Source organism: Palaemon carinicauda, chromosome 34 (genome assembly GCF_036898095.1).
Source record: "Palaemon carinicauda isolate YSFRI2023 chromosome 34, ASM3689809v2, whole genome shotgun sequence".
Taxonomy (NCBI): Eukaryota; Metazoa; Arthropoda; class Malacostraca; order Decapoda; family Palaemonidae; genus Palaemon; species Palaemon carinicauda.
Genome location: NC_090758.1, coordinates 14,064,566 through 14,084,014, shown reverse-complemented (window position 1 = coordinate 14,084,014; position 19,449 = coordinate 14,064,566). Strand labels below are relative to the sequence as shown.

Below are 19,449 nucleotides of genomic sequence, written 5' to 3'. Positions count from 1 at the left end.
GACGAACCTGATCCAGCCTAGGCTCTTGTGGATGCGAGTTCGGGTCTGGATGAGTCACAAGACGAAGTTTTGGACCACTCTGACGACATTCTGCCCATGGTTGCACCTAAGGCTATAGCATCAGATCAAAGAGAGTTGGAGATCAAAATTCATTCTCCATCGTATATTCATAAGCTCCGGTCCCAAAACCGGCAAGACCAGGATAGAAATGTCCTGGACTAAGTTACTGGAACTTCAAATTCTCTCAGAGCAGGGAATTCATCACTTAGTTCTTACTCCGTTCATATGAAGCAACCCTTTTATGGCAAGGGTCTGAAAGGCATAGGAGGTAGGGGTGGAAGACGTGGTTGCACCCGCTAGGAGGGCATTCCTCCTGCCCATCCAGAGGTGGAAGGATGCTTGAAGCACAAGTAGCGGAGATCCAAGTTCTATGGGGCCAAACTTTGGACAGTCTCCATCTTCCGTGCTCGGGTACCACATCCCGTTCATTCTCTCTCTCCCTCCATTGACTCATCATTCACTGATATCCTGTTCCTTTGCCAAGGGATAAGCGAAGGACCTTGCCCTTCAGGCAGAAGTCCAAACCATGTTGGAGAAGGACAGTCTTCATGACAACTCGATCGCCCTGTAAACCCGACTCATTCCAGGCAAGAGAAAAGTCCTTGCCGACCATTTAAGCAGGAAGACTCAGCTAGTAGGTTCACCAAGGCACCAGCCACCCATTGAGATACTACCATTGGAGAGTTATGGCATCTTTTGATGGGCCAGACAGTACTATATTGGATCCTTCTCTCTGGGTACGGTTCATTATCCCTTTGCCTACACATACACTGAATAGTCTGGCCTATTCTTTACAGATTCTCCTCTGTCCTCATACACCTGACAAAACTGAGATTATCAAACAATTCTTCTTCACCCAAGGGATTAACTACTGCACTGTAAATGTTCAGTGGCTACTTTCCTCTTGGTAAGGGTAGAAGAGACTCTTCAGCTATGGTAAGCAGCTCTTCTAGGAGGACACTCCAAAATCAAACCATTGTTCTTTAATTTTAGGTATTGTCATAGCCTCTGTACCATGGTCTTCCACTGTCTTGGGTTAGAGTTCCCTTACTTAAGGGTACACTTGGGCACACTATTCTATTCAATTTCTCGTCCTCTTGTTTTGTTAAAGTTTATATAGTTTTTATAGGCGATATTATTTTGGTGATGTTACTCTTCTTAAAATAGTCTATTTTTCCTTTTTTCCTCTCCTCACTGGACTAATTTCCCTGTTGGAGCCCCTGGGCTTCTTTCATCCTGCTTTTCCAACTAGGGTTGTTACTTAGCAAGTGATAATATTAATAATAATAGTTGGTTCCGAGTGGTCTTTGCTTCCTCGGATAGCCAACCGATGATAGATCTGTTTGTGACGTCCCCAAACCAGAAGCTTCTGTGTACTGCTTGCCTTTACTGGATCCCCAGGCATCTCTGCAAGATGCCTTCCAACATCCGTGGACAAACTGGATGTCTATGTGTTCCTCCTTCTGTCTGATGAAGAGACTTATCAACATGGTGAGGGCATCGCAAGACCTGTTGATGACCCTAAAAGCTCTGCTGTGGCAGTTAATAGAATGGTACCCAGACCTTCTATTTCTGCTCACCAAGGTAGCAAGAGAGCTTCCTCTCCTTCCTGACCTCCTCAAACAACCTCACGCAGAGATATACCACAAGCCAGTCGCTTCCATATACCTTCATGACTAGAGGTTACCCAGAATCTCTTGCAGAGAGGCTTTTCGCAAGCAGTGCCAAAGAGAATGTCTGGGTACCTCCGTAGGTCATCTATCTCCGTCTATCGGGCGAAGTGGGCTATCTTCTTTGGTTATTGCATAGAATGAGTCGCTCCTCTTGATGCCACTATTCTCATGATAGCGGAGTTCTTATTGTACCTCAAGGAGGAAAAACTCTGCTCAGTCTCGGAGGTGCATTGCTATCGATTAGCCTTGAGCCCTGTCTTTAGACTAAATGGAGTTAACATTTCCTCCATGATGGAATTGTCTCTCCTTATACAGAGCTTTGAGCTTACCTGCCCCAAGTTGGATGTTAGACCACCTCGTGTACTACAATCCCTTAACCCTGGATAGGTACGGTCCTCGGACACCCCTTTAAGGGTATACTCGGACGCGAACGACCCCGACGCCAAAAAAAATTCTAGAAAAATCAGTTTTTGCAGTAACTTCATTTTTTCTTTTGCCAAAAAAAAACTTCAATGAATGCTTAAAACAACTGTACAGATAAATACTACTCATCTGCATAAAAACTATTTATTATAAATATTTTAAAAAATTAAGTAGAAAAAAAAAGACCTGACATAAAAATTCATAAAAAAAAAGTTTATACATATATACACAAATCCTTTTAGGAATTGATTCTTGAATGTTTAGGACACATCTTGATGTATTTTGGATGAAGTCAGACCCATGGAGGTGAAGATCTGAAATGAGAAAAAAAGGGTAACTTTTTTTGGCCAAAAAAAATTGTCCAAATTTCATGAATTTTTTTGGGTACCCAAATGAAATAGGAAGTGGCTAATTTTTTTAGGGAATAAACATATGTTATCCTAAAATAGAAATATGTAAAAAAATCTTCATTATTTTGTAAATTACATTTATATCAGGGGCCATATCTAAAGGTAATTTTTTGAGTACTTGGAAATTTCGTAAAAAAATACATATATTTAATATATAATATGATATTTATGCAGGTAAAAATATACCAAAATATCACAAATTCTATAGGGAACAAGAATATATATAGATAGGGCAGCTTACGCTTCGGATATGTCCACAAAATGGCCGCCAACCACACTGACTCAGACTCCCTAATCTGCCACTTGAAATGTAGGAAGGGTATGTCAATTTCAAGGTGTTATTTACTAATCTAATTATTATTGGATATGCATAAAAATTGTATGGTGGGTTGCTGGATAATTGTCGATTATTTTACGACTATAAAATTAAAATTCTGACCCAAAATTTTTTTTTTGAAGGGAAATAAAATCGAAAAAAAAAAATGTAAAACAATATTTTAGCTAAAAAAATTTGATGATATTCAATCAAAAAAAAAGTAAACAAAATTTTCCGACAAATAAACATCTAGAGGAATCATTACTCTGTGATAGTTCCTTAGTACGTAGTAATTTTGAAAGAATTGGGAAAAAACGAAAAAATGGCAATCACCGGAAAATCGAACACATACCTATATATACGCCATATCTGGCTAAAAAAAAGATAGGCATGGGTAGCCAGATCATCTAGAAACACTTTCCAACACTATAAAAATATAAGTTTTGCGACACTACTTGCCAATTCCTTACGGTAACATGACTAAGCAAAAAAATGCAAAACAAATAAAAAGGGGCACTCGTGGAAAAATGGCCATTCTAATATACGGCATTTCAGAAAAAAAAAATTTCAGCCACGTGCTAGGCAAACCATCAAGGCATATTTTCCGACAAATAAACATATAAATGAAATATTACTCTGTGATAGTTCCTTAGTACGTAGTAATTTTGAAAGAAATGGGAAAAAACGAAAAAATGGCAATCACAGGAAAATCGAACACATACTTATATATACGCCATATCTGGCTAAAAAAAAAATAGGCATGGGTAGCCAGATCATCTAGAAACACTTTCCAACACTATAAAAATATAAGTTTTGTGACATTACTTGCCAATTCCTTACGGTAACATGACTAAGCAAAAAAATGCAAAACAAATAAAAAGGGGCACTCGCGGAAAAATGCTCAACATTCTAATATACGGCATCTCAGATAAAAAAAAAGACATGCACGTGTTAGCCCAACCATCAAGGCACACTTTCTAACACATAAACATGAAAAAAAAATCAATAATATACGGCAATTCCTTACTACGTAGTAAATTTTTACAAATATTGAAAAAAAAACAGAAATTGGCAACCGCAGTTAAATACCCAATATACCAATAACTACGTCGTATCTGACAAAAACAAAATCACGCATGGGTAGCCAGATCATCTAGACACACTTTCCAACATTAAAAAAGCAAAAGTTTTACGACACTATTTCGCAATATCTTACGGAAAAATGACTTGGCAAAAAAATTAAAAAAAATTAAAAAGGGACACTCGCGGTAAAATGCCCGACATTCTAATATACGACATCTCAGATAAAAAAAAAAGACATGCACGTGTTAGCCCAACCATCAAGGCACACTTTCTAACACATAAACATGAAAAAAAAATCAATAATATACGGCAATTCCTTACTACGTAGTAATTTTTACAAATATTGAAAAAAAAACAGAAATTGGTAACCGCAGTTAAATACCCAATATACCAATAACTACGTCGTATCTGACAAAAACAAAGTCATACATGGGTAGCCAGATCATCTAGACACACTTTCCAACACTAAACAAGCAAAAGTTTTACGACACTATTTGGCAATATCTTACGGAAAAATGACTTGGCAAAAAAATGAAAAAAAATGAAAAAGGGGCACTCGCGGTAAAATGGTCCTCGTGGTGATGAACGACATTTTAACTAAAAAAAAAAACATGCACATGGTAGCCAAACAATCCACCAAGACTTTCCACAACTGATAACCTATACAAGTTGCACCATTCTACGACAATTTCATAATACGTAATAACTTTGATAATTATGCAGACTACCTCAGAAGGGTAAACTCGGACGCGAACGACCCCGACGCGTCTCAGAAATCGGGGAAGGAGTACAGCTACAGCAATGCACATCTGGACACTACTAGAGCGTGTAGGGGAGACACCTCCTGCAGGTCGATCACCCACAAATTCAGTCACAGGGGTGAGTCACGTGAGAAAAACCTGTTTTTTTTTTACGCTCGGGGTCGCAAACGACCCACCGTACCTATCCAGGGTTAAGAACCGTTACATTAGTCCTCAGATCATGACTTGACTCTTAAGACAGTTTTCCTTCTCACTCTGACCTCTGCTAAGTGAGCCAGCCAGTTACATGGTCTTCCATACGACATGGCCAATTCAAGGATGGGAGGAAGTAACGCTCAACTTTGTCCCTGAGTTCATTGCTAAGACATGTAATCACACTGTAGCTTACTTTATGTTCAGCCCCTTCCGGATTTCGAGTGTATGTCATGTAACCGATGATCCTGATCAACTGTTACTGTGTGCTGTGATAGCGCTAAGGCGCTATCCTAACGAAACTGCTGGAGCTCACCCGCATGTCAAACAACTGTTGGTAAGCACAGGCAGGGTCAAGGGAGTCACCAAGAATATGATCTCAGCTTAGATTTGCCAGGTCATTGAATGGGCATTGAATGCTGGATTATCTCAAAGACATCATAGACCTAGAGCTCACGATAATAGGGGTTTTAGTAAAGTCCCTTCGCATTCAAAAGAAACAACTGTGACGCAGGTCCTACAAGCGGGCTTCTGGAAGCGTCAGCACACCTTCACGGCCCTTACCTGCCACATATAACCCACAGAAAGCTGGGTACATTCTCCATAGGTCCAGTTAGTGGTAGTGCGACACAAGGTGTAAGCTACCTCAGTTCCCTTACACAACAAGTAGCAGTCGGTCAAGGGCAGATGTTACCCTGTGTTAGTCTGTCATGAATGGACAGAAGGACTGGCCTTTTTTTCCTTCATCTTCTCCTCTCTTGTGGCACAGCATTTGGAGGACTCTGCAATCTGGCCTACCTCCAACTGCTGGTAATAACTATTGCCCTTGTGTAGCCTGAAATCTATATGTTACATACCCTTTCTACATGTGAAGGGGAGTCAGACAATGTCTAGCTCGAAAGGAAGCTTGTAACGGTAGTTTCTCTCTTATTTCCCACAGGTATGCAGTGCATTATATAGTGGGGGACAGGTAAAAGGAGTGTCAGCTACTCCATTATCCTTACCTGTTCAAGTCATGGTGCTTAGTTTCAACGCAATCACCACGATTGCCCAGGCCGTCAATTCTCGTGCCTATCAAACCAAGAGTTCACGAGGTGTCAGGGTACCCCTCTCACGAGCTCAGAGTCGTATCCTAGTTCAAGTTCCCGGCCACTTGGGTTTTTGGACTTCCACCCACCTAAGGGTGAGTCTCTATACTAAAGAGCAAATGACAAATTTGGAAGTAATTTGTATTCCTCCAAACTATAAAAACCTGGCCCACCATCACCTGTCCCCCTTGAAAGTCCTGCCTGCAATTAAAAGTGACATGACACACAGAGTGAGTGTGTGGGTTGGTCTACCTCGACCTCTGCTAATTGGTGGCAGGTCGTTCTCGTGGCATAAACAGTTTATGACTAGTTTTCAGCTATCCCGGAACAATATATCCATAGTATAGTTAAGAAAAAGACAAATTAATTTCAAATTTGTCATTTTGGTATCTACGATATTATTGGCTAAAAACATCAAATTTAAAGATCAGTACATGAGTATACATTATGAAATTTATTCAGATACAAATATTTGTTGAAAAACTATTTTAATCACTGTTGCTATTAGAGAAAAGCAAATGTAACAGCATAATTTTTAAATAATGTCATCCACCAAAATAAAATCAAACCCATAATGGAAGTTAATAATTTCAATTGTTTAATGAAAATTGGCCATAAATTAACTTTTTGAAATGGATTGATGCTCAATCACTATGGTCAACGCAAATTGTAGCTTTTGACAATCCCTGTTTCACAATGACCACAGCTCGAAAGGAAGCTTGTAACGGTAGTTTCTCTCTTATTTCCCACAGGTATGCAGTGCATTATATAGTGGGGGACAGCAAAGTGTCAAAGACTACTGCGGTAATGTTCTAGGTATTACAAATAAAGACTACAGAAGAATCTTTTCACTGCATGAAAGGGATGCATTAGAAGCGGGAACCAGCTGGGAACCCTTCGACATTACATTTCTGTATAAACTGCTGCAGCAGATATGTGGTCTCGCTCCAATTTCAGATAAAAAGTGGACCGATCCAAATCCAAACGAAGTTGATGAGATTGAGCACATGCTGTATCTCATCAAATGCGAGAGAAACTTCTTAGCACACGAGGCTGTTAGTCTGAGTGATGTCGAACTTAAAGAACGCGTGAAGAAGTTGAAGCAGCTCCTGGAAAACATATTGTGTAATGTCAGCTCAAGGAAAAAGATTGACTTTTCACAGGAAGTGAAGGTCACTAAAATGAAAATAGACGAGATTCTCAATTCAACATCAAAATACTCTCTGCAGTCTTATCAACAGGAACTGGAAGACCTGAGGCAGAATATTGTGAAGAGATTGGTGGCCAACTCGCAGTCCGAGTTATTTCCGTATTACCTTGATCTATGGTCATCTTCTTTAGAGCAGTGGTTTCAGGTTCCAGTGGCTGAAGGCAACAGTGCCCTTCATGAGGCCAAAATCTTCACAAATGTAACAATCAAAGATGTCGATAACACTATCCTGTCAGTGGAGGATATTTTCTTGTATCGCATCAATGATGGCACACCTCCAAAGGTATTAATCATTGAAGGGATTGCAGGAATTGGAAAAAGCTACATCTGTAAACACATTCTTCATAAATGGGCCTCTGAAAAAGGAGATGATATAAATTTGCTGGATATTGAGATCATAATATTCATTGAGTGTCACAAAGTTAATTCTAAATCCCTGCGGGAATACTTGATGGAAGAGCTGCTGCCTGAAACATGCAGCACTCTTCGACAGGAAGATGTGATCCCAGCCCTTCAGAAGTGTTGCGTGCTGTTCGTTGTTGATGGTTTTGATGAAGCAGGATTAAATGCAAGGGCTATATTAAAAGAACTGAATACGAAATTTTCTAATAACAGATGTATTATAACTTGTAGACCTGAATTTACTGAGGAGGCTAAGAGCTTGATGTCAACAAATAAAAAAGAAGCTTGTATTTTCTTTGCAAAAGGTTTTAGCAATAATCAGCGCAAGGAATACCTAAGTAAAATATTGTCAATAATCAAGGAAAATGTGGATGACCTCGAAAGCACTATCAATATATTGTATCACAGAATAGAGGCGCTAGAGCAGCATTTGTGTACCTTACTGTGTTTGCCATTAACTTTGATGATGCTGGTGTCCCTATGGCTCAACGATGACGATTCTTTGTCAGAAACTACAACAGTAATGCGTATTTATCAGCAAACTGTTGAGATGAAGATCAAACAACTTGCTTTGAGGACTCAGCGGAAGTCTAGAGAATCTCGCCATATTAACCTGATTGAACGCACATGTGAAAAGTGGCTCAAAACCCTAAGTAAAGTGGCTTGGGTTACTCTTAGATGCAATACACAGATATTGGATAAAAAATGCACTGATGAACTCATAGAAGAAGCAGAAAATCAGAGCATAGATCCAATGGATGCTCTGTCTTGTTTTATGAAATGCATCACTATACAAAAGATGTTCAAGACAGAGTATGCATGGCAATTTTTACACAAAAGTTTCCAGGAATACCTCACTGCTTTCTACATAAGTCAAAATGATAGTATAGTAACATTTAAAAAGCAAGATGTTATGGCAGATGCTTTTGCTGGCGCTGCGCTTCTTCCTTATTTACGTGTACGTGAAAGTGGTGGACGTTTCAAAGGGTAGTTCGGCAGAAGAAGAGGAATCTCCATATAGCTCGTTTATTGATACTGTCAAAGTTGATAAGCAGAATACGTTACAGTTCTTGGCTGCAATGGAAACTTCAAAAGAGAATGTCAATCTTGAGTATCTAAGGAAACTTGTTACAGAATATCTAAAAGAAACATCGTCTGGATTATGGGTCCAGTGGGCTACATTTATCAGAGAGTGTCGGGAACATCAAATTGTCTGTCAGGGTTTTAGGAGAGTTTTAAATCATAACAGTATTGAGACAGGATTGATAGGGCAGAGCCTCACAGAAGACCGTGAAGCATTTGAATATATACTGGCAAAAACCAAGTTCAAAACAACTTCTGTGGTCACAAATGCGAACTTTGGTTTACTCGGTATGATTCAAAAATGGATTTGCGACACATAATGTGCACTTTGGAGTTTTATTCGCCCGTAACTTGTGTTGATCTTTTGTGTAATTTTGATCATTGCTTAGATACGCAGCAACTTTTCAATCATGGTAAAGCCAGAAGTGATAAAAGTATTATTTTATGGAGACTTATACGAAAAACATATGGGTGACCTAATTAGCTTGCTGAAGTGCTCTCATGACAAAGATGCAAATATCGAACTAAAAGTACTGGTAGAAAACACCGAAGACCTCAGAAACTTAGCGCATTGTTGCACAGCATCGCCTATGCCCAAAGACATTAAACTTACTGTGTGGTTGTACAATGGTTTTGTAGAAATGCTGACACCTCTGATTCAGTTGCTCAAATCATACAGGTGGCAAAAACCATTTTCTTTCGGCTTCTGTGATGTGGATATGACAACAGAAAGTATTCACGACACACAAGAGTTGTTGAGGAGAGCTCTGCACCTGAGTTCGGTCAAGTTGATGAAAATGAAACTCCTAGTAGATGCCCATGCCGAATACCGCATGAAATGTTACGTAGAAATGGCCCAGGTAATTACGGACGGTATACCATGTGGCATTGTGTTTGAAAGTGCAGCTGATGGTGATGATGTCATTTTAGTTATGGAGGGAGTCCCACAGGGTTGATTTACACCGCCCGCTCGTGTAATTAGTCAGTCACACGAACTCGCACGCTTGCCTAACGTGTAAACTCCTTGACAAGGCGGTTAGGATACTTGCCTCATGAGCGAGAAGGATAAGGTTGGGAGTCATTTGAAAAACGACCCAATGTGAGCCCAGTGCTATTTCTTTCAGTCATGTTTCCAAATGGCCCATTTTAAAAGTGGATAGCTAACTCTGTATTTCCCTTACTTAATATATATACTTTTGAAGGGTTCTTGACCCACAGACTTTTCACAAGTAGTTTTTTTCATCTTCTAATGAAAAAATATATAGATGTACTTCAGTCAATCTCGCTTAAAAAAAATCATTGTTAAAATGGAATATGGAAACTACATCTGACGAATAATTATATAGAAAATCCATAATAATGTAATATGAAAGACTAGAGACAAAAAGCTAAAAAAATAAAAATAAAAAGTAAATCATTATACTTATGTGTAGTTTGAAAATTAAATAAATGATCCCTCAGTAATCTATTTCAGTTGAAAATAACAGAAGGAGGGAGGTAGAGAGAAAAGACACAGTCGGGGTCAAGAGAGTGCTATATGGGGAATCGAACCAGGGCCCAAGAAACTGAGATTCCATTGACTCTTTGTGGGTGAGTTGATAAGTCAATGAAACCTCAATTTCTTGTGCCTGAGTTCAATTCCCAGGCTGACCACAAGCTATTATCTTTGAGTTGATTCCCCCTTGGGTAGAGAGAGAATCCAGACATTAGGAGGAGTATAAAATAAGGAAATATAATGTTGAAATGTGAATAAAGTAGGTCTTATATTATCGATTATATCAGGGTCCTTATATTGTTTTTCTCACACCTGAAGTATTTAAAGGTTTAAAGGCCGCTCATGAATGGCAGAGGCAAGGGACAGTGACATTGCCCTAGAGCAGGGCTATTCAACTATTATGAGGAAAGGTCCAGTTAGACAAGTTCCACTGTATACATAGGTCCAGAAATCATGAAAATAAAACAACCAATTCGAGAACAGGGTAGTAAACCATGATTTTTATTAATTTCATATTCATAGTTTGTTTTATTTATACAAATTTTCAAAACGTGGAAATAAATGTATTAAATTTTATACCTAAAGCATAGCAAGACTTGAATGTTTTTCTCTATAAAAAAAAACTGAAATTGAGAGTTCTAAAATGAAATACTGTTTCATACTATGGTATTTTAATAATAAAAAATTACCTCTTTTAAAACATAACAGGATATGAACATTCCCTCTCAGAAAATAAAATGAATTTTCAAATAAAAAAAAAATCAAAACACCACAACAAGAATTTAGTGAGAGAAATTGCAATTTTTGCTTTTTGCTACTTCCCGAAATTTTGGTACTAATGGAGTAATTGCGAGTCGAAGACAGTGGTGGTGTTCATTGTTCATACAGGAGCGAAACTTGTTCTTCACTAGGTTCATAGTTGAGAAAGCAGATTCGCAGCAGTAAGTGGAGCCAAACATCGTGAGAATTTGCACTGCTAATCTGTGAAGAGTAGGAAGATTAGCAGGGGATGCTTTTGACCAAAATGTTTCTGGTGTACAATCACAGAATACTTGTTTCAGCGCTACATTCTCTTGAAAGTCAATAAGTTCCAGTTGGATTCTAGCAGCATCTACCCATTTCCAGGTTAAATTTGCTTCGACTGAAAATTCTGTGATATCTGTCACTAGAAAGGGGTTTTGAATGAACAGCAGCAACTGTTTTCCAAGAACAAAATCATCAAAGTGAACCTTAAAATTGTTGATCAGCTTCTCAATAAATTGGACAAATTTAGTGTCTGTTTCATCTTTACGTTCCTCCAAAAATCTTGGAAAATGGAAAAGCTGGCTCGAATATCGTCCTTGAAAAGTTCAATTTTTTCCTGGAAAGCTCAAATTGCTGAGATCAAGTTGGAGATAGTGTGTTTTTCCCCTTGCAGTTTGACACTGAGGTCATTCAAATGTGACATTATGTCTGCCAAAAATCCAACACTTTCAATTTTCTTGTCATCTTTCAAATATTCAGAAAATGCCTTTGCCTTCACACTGTTTGGATCCTCCAGGAAAGTCTGCAACTCCTTCCTAATTGCCCAAAATCGCTCCAAAACTTTTCCCTTACTTAGCCATCTCACATTATTGTGCACAAGTAAATCGTCATAGCTTGCATTGACCTCGGTAAGAAAGGTTCGTAGTAGACGATGTTGTAGTGCTGACGTTGATCGAAGGAAGTTTACTAGCTTCATAATAGTCTCCATTACTTCACCATATTCATCTCCCAGACTGGACAACAGAACTGATTTGTGGATTATGCAGTGGTAACTTATCATGTCCGGATTATCTTCCTTTAATCTTGCAACTAGCCCCCTCTCTCGACCAACCATGGCTGGAGCTCCATCTGTAGTCACGATCCCCCGTGCTCTTCCTTTAAGGTCAGTCACACCCAACAAGTCCTGGCAAAATTTTTTCTCCCCTGCATCATAATATCTCACAAAAACAATGAGTTGAGCATTGTCTGTTGATTCATCAATAGCCAGTGAGATACAAGGTGCTTTTTTTCAGTCCTTGATCAAGTTGCGACATAAGATCAACAGCTAATAGTTCCGTTCTCCTCATTGATGTGGAATCAAATAATAGAATCTGCTTAATTCTATCTTTTATTTCATTTTTCTGTTTATCATCAAACAATGTATCTGCTGCTTCCAGCATACATTCTTTAACAATTTCCGCGTCAGTGAAGTATTTCTTGTGTTTTCCCAAGATCCAGGCTATTCTCAGTGAACATTCCGTTGCTCTCTCCTGGGCTGTCATGGCACTGGCAAGAACTATGGTTGACTTTTCATACTGCGATTTTAGCTTATTTATTTGCTTTTTTCTCTCTTCAGTTCCTTGTTGATACATCTTTTCTAATCCACTGTGTTTAGTTTCATAATGGCGTTTCATATTACTGCTCTTCACTAAGGCAATGGTTTCGCTACATATAAGGCAAATCGGCTTAGAGCTGGTTTTGGGAAGAATGAAAGCAAACTGTTGTATCCATTCTTCCTTGAAGGAACGATTTTCATCATCAAACTTTCTTCTCTTCGAACACACACACACACACACACATATATATATATATATATATATATATATATGTGTGTATATATATACACACACAAACACACACACACACACACATATATATATATATATATATATATATATTATATATATATATATATATATATATATATATATATATATATATATATATATATATATATAAGGTCCTGGGAGCATTAGTAAGTTAAATACTGTACATAAGTACTATAGACCTCTGACTCACAGCCGAGGAAATACACTTGCAAGAATCCACGCCCCAAGAGAAGAAAATATATTTAAGTAACACGTGTTACTTAAATATATTTTCTTCTCTTGGGGCCTGGGGTCCAACTACAACACTCAGAAGGTCCGGATTCGAACCGCGGGCCGCCAGTTGAGTAGCCCTGCCCTAGAGACTGACCATATATACATATGATCAGCGCCCAAGTCCCCTCTCCACCCAAGCTAGGTCAAAGGAGGCCCAGGCAATGGTTGCTGATGACTCAGCAGATAGACCTATAGGCTCCCCCAAAACTTACATCCTTAAGCTCACAAGGACGGTAAGGTTGCAGCGACCAAAGGAACTAATGAGTTTGAGCGGGACTCGAACCCCAGTTGAGGACGCTCTTATTTCCTTATTTTCTGATTTCTTTTTAACGAAATATCTTTATTGTAAATGACAAAGAATAAAGTATGAAATCTCTCTCTCGCTCTCTCTTTCTCTCTCTCTCTCTGCGGCATTGAACTTAGTACTTTCACACCTACTTGTGAAGCCAATAATAGATGGAACTAGAGAAGCACTCCGAGAGTGCAGACCTCCGCCATTGCAGCTTATTTCTCGAAACAATCTTGACTTTCTCAGAATCAATTTAGACCTTAGGCGTATTTGAAGTCTGAACTTGAGGTTAAGGTTTGGTTTAATTCGGTCGACCTTTTGCTCGACCTTGACCTTTGACCTAGGACTTAGTTCTTGACCTTTGACTTAGGACTTTGACCCTTACCTTTGACCTATGACTTTGACCTTGATGTTTGACCTTGACCTTAGACCTATGACTTTGACCTGGACCTTTGACATAGGACTTTGACCTTGACCTTTGACATAGGGCTTTGACATTGACCTTTGACCAAGGACTTTGGCCTTGACCTTTGACATAGGACTTTGACTTTGACCTTTGACTTGACCCTTGACATAGGACTTTGACACTGACCTTTGACCAAGGACTTTGGCCTTGACCTTTAACATAGGACTTTAACCTTGACCTTTGACCTAGGACTTTTCAATATTGAATCCCTTCCACGTCTCAACATGATTAATCCCCAAAACGGTTCACTACTTTAGGAGCAGAATTACGGCCAGGAAGTTGTTCGCAAACAGGGGCGAAAACATAACCTCCTCCCAACTCTGTTGGCGGAGGTAATAATAGAATTTCCTAAGATTTTCCATAACCTTTCATACTTTTTCTAAGGGTATGTATTCTCCCCTGTCTGTTAGTGCGTTTGTTTATTTGTGGTCCACTTTACACATAAACTACTGTACTGATTTTGACTAAACTTGGCAGTCATGAATCTGTAACATTTTGGATAAAGTACATCAAAGTACAAGTACGCAGAATTACTTTGAGAGTAATCGCAATGTTAAGTCAATGGCTAATATTTTGTTAGTTTATTCCTTGTATGTGAACAGACTCGTTAGAGCGTTTAGTGTCTGCAACCTTACCTAGGGGGCACAGCTGAATATGAGATGGCACTAAGCTATCGGAGCGAGTCTATACATGCCAATTTCAGAAGCATTCTGAAGCCATAGGAGAAGTGTATTGGGGTACATTCTGAGATCAGTGGTGGATATTCCTGCATTATACAGGTATCTGTCATTCTGTCATATTGTATCAAATAGAATGGAGATGCATGGAAATTTTCATCTCCTACGACTAGCGACGCAAACGCCCTCAGTTAAATTTCGCCAGTCGTCTCTATTTTGAGCTTTCAATTCAATACTTCTCCATTCATCATCTCTCAGGTCACGTTTCATAATCATCAACCATGTGGGCATGGGTCTTCCAACTCTTCTAGTGCCTTGTGGAGCCCAGTTGAAAGTCTGATGAACTAATCTCTCTTGGGGAGTGCAAAGAGCATGTCCAAACCATCTCCATCTACCCTTCACCATGATCTCATCTACATAAGGCACTCGAGTAATCTCTCTTATAGTTTCATGTCTAATCCTGTCCTGCCATTTAACTCCCAATATCCTTCTGAGGGCTTTGTTCTCCAATCTACAAAATCTGTTGGAAATTGTTTCATTGTCATACCATGACAGAGTGTCGAAAGGCAGAGTGTCGAAAGACAGAGCGTCGAAGGACAAAGTGTCGAATGGACAAAAGTTAAAAAGAGAGAGAGATAGATTGGATTGGATTATTGATTTTAGGCTTACGTCAAGCAATGGAACTTCAAGGTCATCCAGAAGATAGAGAGTTACAAGGAGTTATAAATGTTTTTTGAGTTGATTATTCAATTTAGGCTTACACCAAGTACTGGGATTACAAGGTCATTCAGCGCTTTTGAAAAATAAAATGGATATAGGATCATAAATATACATCATACATCAATATAAGCAATAAAAATTTATTTATGAAAAGACATAAAATATGAAAATACAAATGTATTAATGTTTTAAAAAAAATTGTAGCAATATTAATTTAAAGATTGTAAGCGATGGCTCGAAGATATTGTAACCCATCATTAACGTCATATGTATCACAAATACTTTTTAGTCTTAGGTTAAAGAGAGCATATTTCTTGTATTTTCTTTTTACATCGCGGCCTTGTTGAGTTTGTCCTAGAATCATTTCAGTGCTGGCCTGCTCCATACGAAGTTTTCGTAAAAGTTTGTCCTCTGTTGGGTGGCAAATCTTCACTCTTCTATGAAAAGCATTATGCCACCCTTCAACGGAGTTATTGGTCCTAGGCAAATCTTTTGCAACTCTCTCGTGAACTGACCACAAGTCAATTTCATATAATGGCTTTCTTCTTCTTCCCCTCTGCACGATTCCAAGCCATGTAGCTTCAAAATATTGTAAAAAATTCTCCTAATGTTTCATCAGTTTCATCATCAAAAGACTCAATTAACTTATTGAACAGAGCACAAACATCACAGGGGGGAACAAATGCGAGGGCCTGAATTTGCTTTATAATAAAAGCATTATTACGCTCGTTATACCATGTCTGCAATCCTAGGGCTTGGATTTTTCTCCACAAACACTGCCCGAAGTGAAAGAAGCATCCATAAATTGTGGACTCCGGGAAAATAATTCTCATTTGGTTGATGGGCGAGCGTTCAAAATCAGCGGTAATGGAACTAGGATTTAGTTGCTTAGCAGACAAAAACTCAAAAATAATGGAATAAGTAGTCTCATCTTTGTTTTCGGTAATGCAGTACATTAAGGGTAAAGTCATGTTTTCATCAATAAGACCATGAATGGTATATAGTTGATTTCCATTAGGGGCCGACTTGAAAGTTCCGTCACAGAACCATCTTCTATTGGAGCTCAAAGTGTTGACATTCTGTGTTGTTGAATATATTTCTACGCCATTTTCATCCAATAATAAGAATGGGTCTCCCCTCGTTGTTACAGTTAAGTTTTCACCGCTAAAAGTTGAATTTCGAACTAATTGTTCGAGCTAGAGATTCCTTTCTTGGAAGCTTTCCAACTATGGAGACTGTAACATCGTTTGTGCACTGATTTATTATCGAAGATGGAATTTCTTCGGAATGTTTAGAATGAATTTTTATCTTATCTATAACTTTTATAGCATCAATCTGAGAACTGTCTTGCTGGTGTGAATGCTCAGTACTTTTGGAAATTGTTTCACCTTGAGTTATTGCTCTGCTGTTCCAATAGTTTCGTTTTTCACATTTCCAATATATTCTTTCGTTAACCACTTTATCTATCACGTATGCATAGCCTTCATGTAGCAGTTTCTTTCCACCCATTTGAGTCTTGATTATTTCCATTATTATAGGTTAGGTAGAATGGAAATTTAAATTGAGACTTGAATCTCGAAGGAAGTTAACTGGTGAGAAATCTCTAAAAGACTGAATACTCTATATATATTCTCTCTATCTCTCTAGAATATGCATATAAGAATATAACAATGTAAGAATTGTTATATGTAAGGATATATCATTGTAAACATTGTTATATAGTTATATGTAAGGATATACCAATGTAAACATTACTATATAGTTAAAGGTTAATTAGGTCGTTAGTTAAATGGATACTGTATTCTCTCTCTTTTTATCATTTATATTTTATCATTTATCATTACTATCTCTTTATCATTTATTTTTATAATTTCGACACATTGTCTGTTCGACATTTTGTCCATTCGACACTTTGTCCTTCGACGCTCTGTCCTTCGACACTCTGTCCGTGCACGGTCCATACAGTAATACTGATCTCACTAAACTGATATATAGTCTGATTTTTATATGTAATTTCAGTCGATTTTATTTCCAAATTTTACTTAACCTAGTCACTGTCTGATTCTCTATTAAATCTTTCATTAATCTCCAATTCTAAAGACCCTGTATTGGAGATCATAGTTCCTAAATACTTAAATGATATTTCATCTTCCATTGCATATTCCGTTCTCATCATCACCGTCTTTCTTCTATTTATCTTGAGCCCAACCTCCTGTGATATTTCGTAAATTCTGGTAAACAAGTTTTGCAAGTCTTGTGGCGTTTTGCTAATAAGGACAGTGTTTTCAGCATACTCTACGTCCGCTAATATCCAGTTGCCAATCCAGTCTAATCCTTCTTCGCCACCCCTAACTGTTCTCTGCAAAATCCACGAGGAGGATAAACAACATAGGTGACAACACATTCCCTTGGAGTACTCCACTGTTCAATGGAAGTTCACTTGCCAGGTCTCCACTAACATTAACTTTACATTTGCTATGCTCATGAACAGACTTAATCAAATTTACATATTTAACAGAAACTCCATAATAACGCAGGACTCGCAACAAAATTGGCCGGTGCACACTATCAAACGTTTTAGAATTAAAATTTGGTCAGTACAACTTCTACCTTTTCTAAATCCTGCTTGTTCATCTCTCATCTTTTCATCAATCTTTTTCTCTAGTCTCTTTAGAATGAACATACTATATATTTTCATAACCACTGCCGTAAGTGTGATGCCTTTGTAATTATTGCAATCAGTCAGATCTTTTTTTTTTTCTGCCATTTTCACCAACACTCCCAGCTCCCACTCATCAGGTTTTGCCTTTTCACTCCACCATCTACAAAATAATCTTGTATTATGTGAGTAACTTCATTTTCAGCCAATGTCATATCAACTATTATTCCATCGTATCCTTTCCTTCCCTTAAGATTTTTCATGATAGAAATCAGGCACATTATAATTATACGTAATTGCAGGATGGGAAGAATTACCAATATAAAACTTAAGAAATACAGCGAGCTATGCAACATGCATTATTAAATCCTGTAATTCCTGTGCGTATAGAATTTGTAAAATATAAGCATGGAAATACAACAACAGCAACAACAATAATAATAATAATAATAATAATAATAATAATAATAATAATAATAATAATAATAATAACTTTCATAAGCCTATTATGTAATATTAACCCGATGAAAAAATTTAAAGGATTAATGATATATATATATATATATATATATATATATATATATATATATATATATATATATATATATATATACACACACACACACACATATATATATATATATATATATATATATATATATATATATATATATATATATATATATATATATATATATATATATACAGGACTTAAGAAAGCAACCTGGGGATGCACGATGTTCGATAATTAAGAAGATAACAAACTTTCCAAAGAGGTGCCAAGTATCTTGATATTCCTTCATTTATAAACATCAAAATACATATCTATTTTCTAACCCAATTGACAATTTCTGTATATGAAAGCTTATTTAAATAAAAGAAACAATAGAAGGTTTGAAAAAGGAGATATTTCTTAGATATTAAATGAAGTAGATAATATGGCATCGTATTCTTCAAGGCCAACCGCCAGATACTGTCCTCCCCACAGTCAGTCACAGTCAGCTGATGAAACTGTGGCCATTGACAACGTGTATTTCGCTAACAATAACAACATTAATTAGCCAAAACATTTCTCTTTACAAGTGAAAAAACGTTTATAAAGACTGTTTGTAAATTGTCTTCCATTCGAACGGTGTTCTGTGGTCATCTACAAGAAGAGCCAGAGGTGTTTTGCCTAATGTTACATAACTTTTAACCCTCACTTCAAGTAAGTTTCATTGCATCTACAGAGACATGAATATGTGTGTGTGTGTGTGTGTGTGTGTGTGTGTGTGTGTGTGTGTGTGTGTGTGTGTGTGTGTGCATAATATGTGTGTATATATATATATATATATATATATATATATATATATATATATATATATATATATATATATATATATATATATATATATATATATATATATAATTTGGTGCTACTATAGTGTGAGGTCTACCGCCATGGGAACCAGTCACTAAGGCCCTCAACCACTACAGCCTCCAAATACAAGAACTACAGTGGTACCGCTCTCTCTCTCTCTAGACTCTAGAGAGAGAGAGAGAGAGAATGAATAAAAT

At 37.6% G+C, this 19,449-nt stretch overlaps 2 protein-coding genes across 7 annotated transcripts in view; both read left to right on the top strand.

Moving 5' to 3' along the window:
- LOC137627084 (uncharacterized) overlaps positions 1 to 19,449 on the top strand; it is a 54,074-nt gene that overhangs the window by 14,719 nt on the left and 19,906 nt on the right. Inside the window, exon 1 of one of the 6 annotated variants that reach the window (XM_068358085.1) lies at positions 18,884 to 19,057. The exons of 4 other annotated variants lie outside the window; for them this stretch is intronic. The gene's annotated coding sequence lies outside the window, so the exon portion shown is untranslated. Of the gene's footprint in view, positions 1 to 18,883; positions 19,100 to 19,449 lie in introns of those variants that run through there. One more of the 6 variants, XM_068358084.1, reaches the window with a different exon arrangement.
- LOC137627085 (uncharacterized) lies at positions 8,980 to 10,669 on the top strand. The gene has a single exon (XM_068358089.1). The coding sequence runs from the start codon at positions 9,112 to 9,114 to the stop codon at positions 9,655 to 9,657; it is 546 nt and encodes a 181-aa protein (XP_068214190.1). The 5' UTR covers positions 8,980 to 9,111; the 3' UTR covers positions 9,658 to 10,669.